Here is an 8,998-nt window from a genome sequence, read left to right as displayed (position 1 = left end):
TCCATCCTCGGTCCCAGGCCGGCGGCGTCGGCCCCTGTCAGGCGCAGGAAGGCCCTCCCGCCCAATTTCACGCCCAGGAGGAGCGCAAGACTGTGCAAAAATGCATCCGGCCACAACACGGGCCCAGTTCAGCGGGCGCAATCGGTGCTTTTGAAGAGGATGGGGGTGATTCAGGCAGAAGAACAGGTCTCTTCAGAAGCCCTGGACAAGTACCTTAAGCTGTTCGACAAGCCGCTTGCTCCACACCATGTCAAGGCGATCACCGCAATCTTCGCTCCGGGAGAGGTCGACTTCGACGAGCCTCCACAGGCGGGCTTCGATGCCTTCTCTCTGCCTGAGATGGTCGAGCCATGTGGCGCTTAAAGCACCACTGTATTCTCAGTGGTTCTGCGTTAAGTCATCATGTCTATGTCTTTAGATGTCCTGGTGTGGAATGTAAGGGGGCTCAATAACCCTGCTCGGAGGAGCGCCGTTAGGTTGTTCGTGCAATCTCTCAATGTATCCCTAGTTTGCTTTCAAGAGTCCAAATTGGCACTGGTGAATGACGTTGTGGTTCGTGAAACGCTGGGACCTGCCTTCGATGGTTTTGATTTCCTGCCGGCTGAAGGAACACGAGGTGGCATCCTGTTGGCTTGGAAGTCTGATATGCTGCGGGTGACTAACATTCAGAAAGATGAGTTCATGATATTGGCACAAATTCTTTCTCTGGCAGAGGGCAAAGAATGGTTGGTTTCTTCAGTGTATGGGCCGCAAGAAGACACGGAGAAAGCAAGATTCCTCAAGGCGATTGTGCAGTTTGGAGACCAAGTGCGCCTACCGTGGATTCTGAATGGCGATTTTAACATTGTGTGTAATCCAGATGAACGCAGCTCTGGGAGAGTGAACAGGAGACCGATGAACAAGTTCCGGCACAAGATCAACAGGCTGGGGCTCCACGACATGCCCTTGATCAGGCGTCGCTTCTCATGGTGCAATCAACAGGAGCACGCTATCTTGGCAAGACTGGACTGTGTGCTCTTCAACAATGCATGGGAAGACTTGTACCCCATCAGTGATTTGCTTTCGCTTAGCTCCAACATCTCAGATCACACTCCTCTGCTTCTCACTTGTTCGTTCACAAGACCGAGGGCTTACCGGTTTCGTTTTGAGAATTACTGGTGCAAGATGCCTGGCTTCATGGATGTGGTGAAGGACGCGTGGACTCAAGAGGTATGGGGGAGTGACCCCATGAAAATCTTCAACATTAAGCTTCATCGCACTGCAAAAGCCCTACGCAGCTGGGGCCAGAGGAGCATGAGCCATCTTAGGCTACAGTTTCAGGTGGCCAGCGAAGTGATTTTACGCCTTGATAGCGCGCAAGAAAGACGACCTCTTTCCAGCGAGGAAAAGAAGCTGCGCGCTTTCCTGAGGGGAAAGTGCCCGGCGTTTGCGTCCCTCGAGCGGGTCCGGCTGCGGCAGAGAGCCAGGGTCCAGGATCTTCGGGAAGGGGATGCCAACTCCAGATATTTTCATATGAAGGCCAATGGGCGCCGTCGGAAACACCTCATACCGTACTCAAGCATGGGGATAGAACAGCCACAGCCATGGAAGACAAATTGAGCATGGCCAGAGAGTTCTTTAGCAGGCTGATGGTGCTCCGGACCATAATAGTACAAGAGCCTGCTTGTGCCTGGAAGAGTTGGGCTTGAGAATGCTGTCACCTAAGATGGCCAACAGACTAGAATCGGAGTTCACGATCGACGAGGTGAAGCGTGTAGTCATGGACATGCCTCCCGACAGGGCACCAGGGCCGGACAGTTTTTCAGGGCTGTTCTTCAAATCGTGCTGGGACATTATAGCCAAGGATCTGATGGCGGTGATGAAGGCTCTGCATGACGGCCGTTTCTATTCCTTTGGAGGACTCAACACCTCGATACTCACCCTCCTGCCCAAGAAAGCTAATTCGCTGGAGATTGGTGACTTCAGACCCATCAACCTGATTCATGGGGCAGCCAAGATATTTGCTAAGGTCCTTGCTACCCGTCTGGCTCCGCTTCTGCCAAGCCTGATTTCGCAGGCCCAAAGTGCTTTTTTGACCAGCCGCAATATCCATGAGAATTTCAAGTTTGTGAGGAACAAAGCGAGGTGGCTGCACCGTCGGGGCTGCTCTTCGGTGCTTATGAAAATTGACATATCCAAGGCCTTTGATACACTATCATGGGAATTTCTGCTGGAGGTGCTGACTGCTCGGGGATTCGGTAGGAGGTGGCGCTCCTGGATATGCGGGCGCTATCCACTGCCTCCACCTCCGTCCTCATCAACGGCGAGCTTGGTTCACCCTTCGCCCTAGGCCAAGGCGTCTGCCAGGGCGACCCCATTTCTCCGGCTTTATTCATTCTGGCTATGGACTCCATTCACGGCATGTTGGAATGGGCAAGCCAACGCCATCTTCTCTCCGATCTCGGCTGCGACAGAGGGGTGCCTCGCGCATCTATATTTGCCGATGACGCAGTTCTGTTCTTCAAGCCAGAACGTAATGATCTACTGCTCATATCAACCTTACTGCAGCTTTTCAGAGAGGCTTCTGGGCTTCGGATCAATATGCACAAGAGCACCATCACTTGCATACGAGGTGATGAGGTGCAGGCTGTAGAGGTAGCTGGACACTTCCAGTGTAGGCAACAAGCTTTTCCCATCCTATATCTCGGTATACCTCTGTCAATATACAGGCTCAAGCGGCATGAGTTGCTACCCTTGATTGATAAGCTCTCTAACAAGATGAAGGGCTGGAAACCGAAGATGTTGGCAGTGGCAGGCCGGCTCACACTCACTACATCGGTCCTGATGGCACTTCCCATGCACCTCATGGCAGCGCTCCCACTACCGGCATGGGCAATCAAGACTATCAATCGTCGCTGCCGTGGATTTATTTGGAAGGGGGAGGAGGAGATAAGTGGTGGCCACAGCCTTATGCCTTGGACCAGGGTGTGTATGTCGCGGGAGTTCGGAGGATTGGGTGTCTTGAACCTTAAATGGTTTGGGTTCGCTCTGCGCTGCAGATGGCCTTGGCTGCGTTGGAGTACAGAGGAGAGGCCGTGGCATGGACTGCCTGATACCACAGAGAAGGATGTCCATGCAATATTCAACGCAGCCTGCCGTATCACGCTCGGGTCGGGCAAGGTAGCCAAGTTTTGGACTGATAAATGGTTGGACATCGGCTGCTCAATTGCTGAAACTGCACCACAACTCTTCTCCTATGTCGAGGACAGGGGGCGATTTGTAAAGGAGGCGCTGACCGGTCAGGCTTGGGTTCAAGACATTGCGGGCGGGCTTTCTCTCCCTGCCATAGCCCAGTATCTTATGGTCTGGGATATCGCGCACGCCACTGTGTTACATCCGGAGGTGAGAGACACGGCGCGGTGGCTCCTGACGGATAACCAGCAGTTTTCTGTCCGAAGTGCATACCGCATGTTTTTCCTGGGTAACATGTGCTTCGACTGCTACAAGCCTATTTGGAAGTCCAAGGCCCCTCCCCGTGGCAAATTCTTCATGTGGTTGGCGATGCACCGTCGTTGCCTTACGGTGGACAACCTGGAGAAAAGGAATTGGCTATCCAACGGAACCTGCCCCTTGTGTCTTCAGGCGCCTGAAGACTACACCCACTTGTTTCTCCACTGCAGCTTTACGCAACAAGTTTGGGCGCGCTTCAGATCCTGGACCGGAGCCGATTTCCTTATCCCCGAGAACACCTATACCTCCACACGGGAGTGGTGGTTGTAGGCTAGGGCTGCTATCCCCAAGCACATGCGTAAGAATTTTGACAGGGTGGTGATCTTGCTGCACCGGAGGATATGGAAAGAAAGAAATTCCAGGATTTTTGATCAGGTGGCATGCTCGCCGTTCGGCGTCTTGGAGAGGGTACAAGAAGACGTGGCCATGTGGAGGGCCGCCGGATGCATCGTTGATCTGCCAACTTAGTTGTTGCTGGGGTGTTTCTACTTTGGGAGGCCGGCCCTCCGCACGGTTGTTTTGAGTTCTTAGTTGTTGCTGGGGTGTTTCTGTTTTGGGAGGCCGGCCCTACGCAGGGTTGTATTCAAAACTCTGAGTTCAGTCTAAGCTTCCTAGACTGTACATGCTGTAATTCTCTTCTCTATCTAATAAAGATCGGTCAATGGCCCTTCGAGGTGATCTACCAATCTTCCTCGCGGCGTTGTTTGGTGGAGCGCTTATGAGTAGTAGTAGTACCTTTTTAGTGAGATGGTTGGCTCGCGCGCATGTGTAATGTGTTGATGTAGTGTGGATGAGCCTTGTACCCTCTTCTTATTATAAATATACTAAACCTGGCTAGGATTCTTTTTTACAACTTTTTTGACTTTTTCTTGCAGTGAAAACTCGGCCAATGGGAAGCCGACACATTAATTAGCGAGGGAAATTGCTGGGTACGCTTTGGGTGCACTTAGCGATCTGTGTCGATAGCGATTAGCGGATTCGTTTTCTCTTCTCCTCCCGGTTACCTCCGCATGTCGATGCTTCTCTCGAAGGCCCGGGTGGGCTCTCGGCCTCCACCGCCCACCGCTCAACCGTCGATTCATCGCTTCACCGCCATACCTCCCTATAAATTGCTCCCGTCTCTCAAGCTCGCTTCAGCGCCCATACCCATCACGCAGCGCCCACACGCACCAGCAGGGAGCGGCGGCGACGGCCATGGGAGGCCTCAGCCAGCAGGTCCAGACGAGGTGGTGCTGGCAGTCGGCGAGGTCCCCTCGGCGCGCAGCTTGGTTCGTAGCGGACCGTGCCGCGGTGATGGCGACAACCAGTGTAGGGCATGCGTGACACCGCGAAAGCAAGCAAGAGGCCATGGAGGGGCTCACGCAGCGCGCGACGGGGCAAGTCTAGGCGGAGCTAGCGTTGCGACGGCGGCAGGTGCGTGCGAGCGGTGACCCTGAGAAGGGACTTGCGGCGTGACTGCGGCATGCAGCAGCGGGGATCTCCCCAACGTCTCCTACCCCTCTTCTGATATGGGGAACCATGGATTGCCGGTTTCTTTCTGAATCTTTAGTCGCGTGGAAACGGCGTCTCGGCATGGACGCGACGGTGCGGCCACCGGCGCCCTGCGCCCTCCACTGGTGTCCCATGCACATGCCCCTGCCGGCCTGCCTCCTTTCTTTGGTCGTCCACACGCTCTCCGCCTCAGCCGATGGATGTCCATATGCCGGATAACGATTGCAGTGGCGATCACGGTCTGTCCCGCCAGTCCTCTGTCACTTTTTCCGGTGGCTTACTACTACTCATGCAGGTGGAGTTCACATGAAGGAGCTTGCCATGGCCCAAGCATCATTCTGGGCGTCGCTGCCCACCCCCGTATGACGCTTGCTCCAACGCAGACCAAGTATTCAGCGTAATGTCAGAACAATTTGCCGGAGCAGCCGTTGTTCCGTCAATCCTCTGTCGACATTATGAAATTTGCCGGAGTAGCCGTTGTTCAATTTGTGGAATTTAGTCAGACTGGTGGCATTCCTTAATTTGTTATTCCTTTTTATGTTTGGTATTGATTATAATGGCATGTGTGAAAAGCATTAGGATAGACAAGCAAGCAAGCCTTTTGACATTCATGGTGTGTATTTTGTTTCTCTGACCTATGTTGCCTATGATTTTGAATTTGAATGGGTCTGCGGCTTTTGTTCACTGAACAAATAAATGCATGTATAGATGATAGCCTTTTTTCCCTTGGATTAAAGAAAGGATTGGTAGTACTTGTAACTGATTTTTCTTATTGGTATTCAAACAAGAACAAATCACTGCTGATGTTTAAACTCTCTAGAATTCCTAAATTCTAATATTTCTCTTAAACTTCTGGTAAAGATTTGGAGCGGTAAATTATTTATTCTGGCACATCTAACTGCTGCTTCTTTTGCCTAGCATCCTTTCGATGAAATATTTCCAGTCACTAGACTATACTTGCTCTTCCAAGCACATACAGGCCTACGGATGTCCAGTAAGAGAAGGTACAACAAATTCACTTGGTTTGTGAATGTCCTTGGGGTTTGTATTAATATAAGCTAGCAACTTTTCATATGTATGCCAGGTTATCTTCAAGTCATAGAAGCACTGTCGAGCCCTGGAGCTGTGACAGTGCCGTCCCAGCCATCGGCGTCCTCTTCCATGCCCTGGCCATCCAGGCAGAGTGCCACGGCTATCGCAGTTATCCCCACGGCGTCCTCCTGGATGTTGATCGTGTCCTTGCACCGGCGGCAGCCGGAGCCTGAGAGGTACGCCCAGAGAGACATGGCCTTGGATTGGAGCATTGCAGGCATCGATCCTCTTCGTGGTAGCCGTGGGGTAGGGTGGCGTAGGGCTCAGCCCCATGAGCTGCAGTTCACCAGTTGATTCCTCACCTGTAAGACGAGCAAGAAGGAAAATGGTTTGTGCTATATATACGACTGAACTAGACAGTCACATAAAAGGTAGATATTTGCACATCTGATTTCTTTTGTGTAGTATGGGTACTCTTCCCCATGGTGTTAAAAATATACTGCATATGTTTGTTAAGCTGTATGACTTACGTGATTTTGTAGCACAGTAAGTTAACCCAAACTGGCTTGAATTTGTTGGTTATTTGGCCTTGCCTGAGCACGGTTGGTGAAAGCAGCAATTCTTGCTTTGATTTTTGTTGTTCAGTTAAATCATTCACATGACTAACTCAATTTTTTAATTAACAGTGTAAGTTGATTGTGAGGCTGTGTATTTTTTGTCGAAGATGAAAGTACCATGACATGTAGCACACACGTATCTATCGATGGGGTGCGGCGTGCCGCCGCACGGGTATAGCTAGTTTTTACTATTATATAATGCACACGCTCGTATGTATTTTTTTACGGACGCTCATAAGGTTTGCCCGGCTCCAGCGAGGGAGGAGCGATGACGGCGGCGCGCCTTCGGTTTGCTTCAGTGCTTGTAGTCGTCGCTAGGTGGTCTACAGATCTGGATGTAGTTTTTATTATTTCTAATGTTCGTTGTACTACAATGATTGAAGATGAATAGATTGGAAGTTTTTTCTGAAAAAAAAAAAACAATTGCTAAGTCGTGATGCACTTAACTTCTTTCATAAGCAAGTCATGTTATAATGTAGCTCTACGAGAATACACCGAGAAGTAAACACAGTTACCACGAGAATATTAGACAGGTTTCCACTTTTCCAAACAAAAGAAGCTACAGAACAGTAAACGTACATACATGTTCTTAGCGTCCGCCAGAACTACATGCGACATATAGCTCTGGTTCGCCTCTGGCGCCCGCATGTATGGACAGCCCATTAGTATTATTTTCTCGTTCGTTCGTAGCTGTAGATTTGTTTTTCCCCTTCTTTCATATACACTGGCTGGACTGGCACGTTTTTATTGGCTCTTGCTTCCTTTTTTTTCAATTTCTCTGTTTTCAATGGTTTTCTCTGGTTTTCACTGTGTTTCATGTTTTGCATTGTTTTCTTCAAATTTTCTTTCTTTTCCTTTTTTCTTTTCCTTTTTTCTTTGGTTTTCACCGTATTTTTTCTAAGGTTTCATCTATTTTATTAGGGCATCTTCAGTGCTAGACTCTTATATATGCGCTAATGGATAAAATAAAATCTCGTCAAATAAAAAAGCATCGAAGCGCTCCCTACCTCAACGCTGGGAACTAACTATGGGTGCTAATTAACCGGAAAACTGATTGCACAACAACGCCTTTCAGCTCGTATGAAGGGAAAAAAGCTAAGCGCCTGGCACATTTATTTACATCGATGAGGACCTGGACGCCAAGATTAATCGGGCCAACCCCAAATTGGATAGGATTTTGATCCTAGCGCCCATGGTTGGTGCCCAACGTTGGAGATGCCCTTATTATTTTCATTGTGTTCCACTGTTTTGCATAGGTTTCTTCATACACACTGTAAATTTTTCCTAGACACCTGAAACATTTTTTATGAACGATTAAACATTTTTAAAATACACGATTAAACATTTATGAACGATTAACACAGTTTTGAACTATCTGAATAAAATTTTAAAAAAAATCAAATAAACATTTAAACATTTTTTAATGATATCAACAATTTTCTAAACTATGCTAACAGAAAATTATATATCACGTTAAAATTTTTAAGTACATCATTAACACTTTTTTAAATATATTGTCAACTTTACTTCATACACTTTGTACATTTTTTGTATAGATCAGAAACATTTCTTCTAAGTACATTTAACATTTTTTTAAATGCATGATTAACATTTTTTTCAAATAATGTATTGAATATCTGTTAAACATTTTTTTTTCAAATTTGAGGACTTTATTTTTTTTGTAGTAATTTTATGTTTTGAAAATATGAACAAAAGAAAGAAACATGAACTAACTTGCACGTTCCCAAACTCACGCCTGCTACTGGTCGCGAGCAGCTGCCCACCTGGACCATGTACGAGGCGATGCGGTCAAGGGCTTCTTCTCAAGTCGTTGCGGGCGGTGATGAGGACATAGACCTGGGGTAGGGTAATAGGCCTGACATATACGTCCTACCTAAGGTCCTTGTCCTAGAAGCAAAGAAGTTCAAGAGCAAATAGAGAGGGCTCAACAAAGGTGTCGAGTGCAATCCACTCGACCTACCATTCACTCGGAGATCCCTTCTTATTTAGGTCACTCGACCACTCAACCACTCGACGTGCAGAAGACCTAAAGCCACTCCGCGCAGCAACGGTCGGGCGTTTACTCATAGACTTAATGATCATTTATAGCACTTTATTATTGACGTTACCTGTAACGCTCTCGCTTTATGTACATTGAATCCTGTGTAACGGAGGGGAGCTGGGGTCCTGGCGCACTCTATATAAGCCACCCCCCTCCTCTGAGACAAAGGTTCGCACCCCCTGTAACACACACACGCATATTATCCAGTCGACCGCCTCCGGGCTCCGAGACGTAGGGCTGTTACTTCCTTCGAGAAGGGCCTGAACTCGTAAAACTCGTGGGTACAACTTCTCCATAGCTAGGATCT

General features: G+C 48.8%; 1 protein-coding gene across 1 annotated transcript; it reads left to right on the top strand.

Annotated features, from left to right (window-relative positions):
- The first annotated feature begins 402 nt into the window (after window positions 1-402).
- Window positions 403-1,599, top strand: LOC141033563 (uncharacterized). Its single transcript, XM_073506278.1, has one exon. The coding sequence runs from the start codon at window positions 403-405 to the stop codon at window positions 1,597-1,599; it is 1,197 nt and encodes a 398-aa protein (XP_073362379.1).
- The last annotated feature ends 7,399 nt before the right edge of the window (window positions 1,600-8,998 follow it).

This window comes from Aegilops tauschii, chromosome 1 (genome assembly GCF_002575655.3).
Source record: "Aegilops tauschii subsp. strangulata cultivar AL8/78 chromosome 1, Aet v6.0, whole genome shotgun sequence".
In the NCBI taxonomy this organism is placed as follows: Eukaryota; Viridiplantae; Streptophyta; class Magnoliopsida; order Poales; family Poaceae; genus Aegilops; species Aegilops tauschii.
Note: the sequence above shows the minus strand (reverse complement) of the source record. Positions and strands in the feature narration are given on the sequence as shown.

Coding starts and splice junctions, on each gene's coding strand:
- LOC141033563 (XM_073506278.1), top strand. CDS start 403: ATGTCTATGTCTTTAGATGTCCTGGTGTGGAATGTAAGGGGGCTCAAT.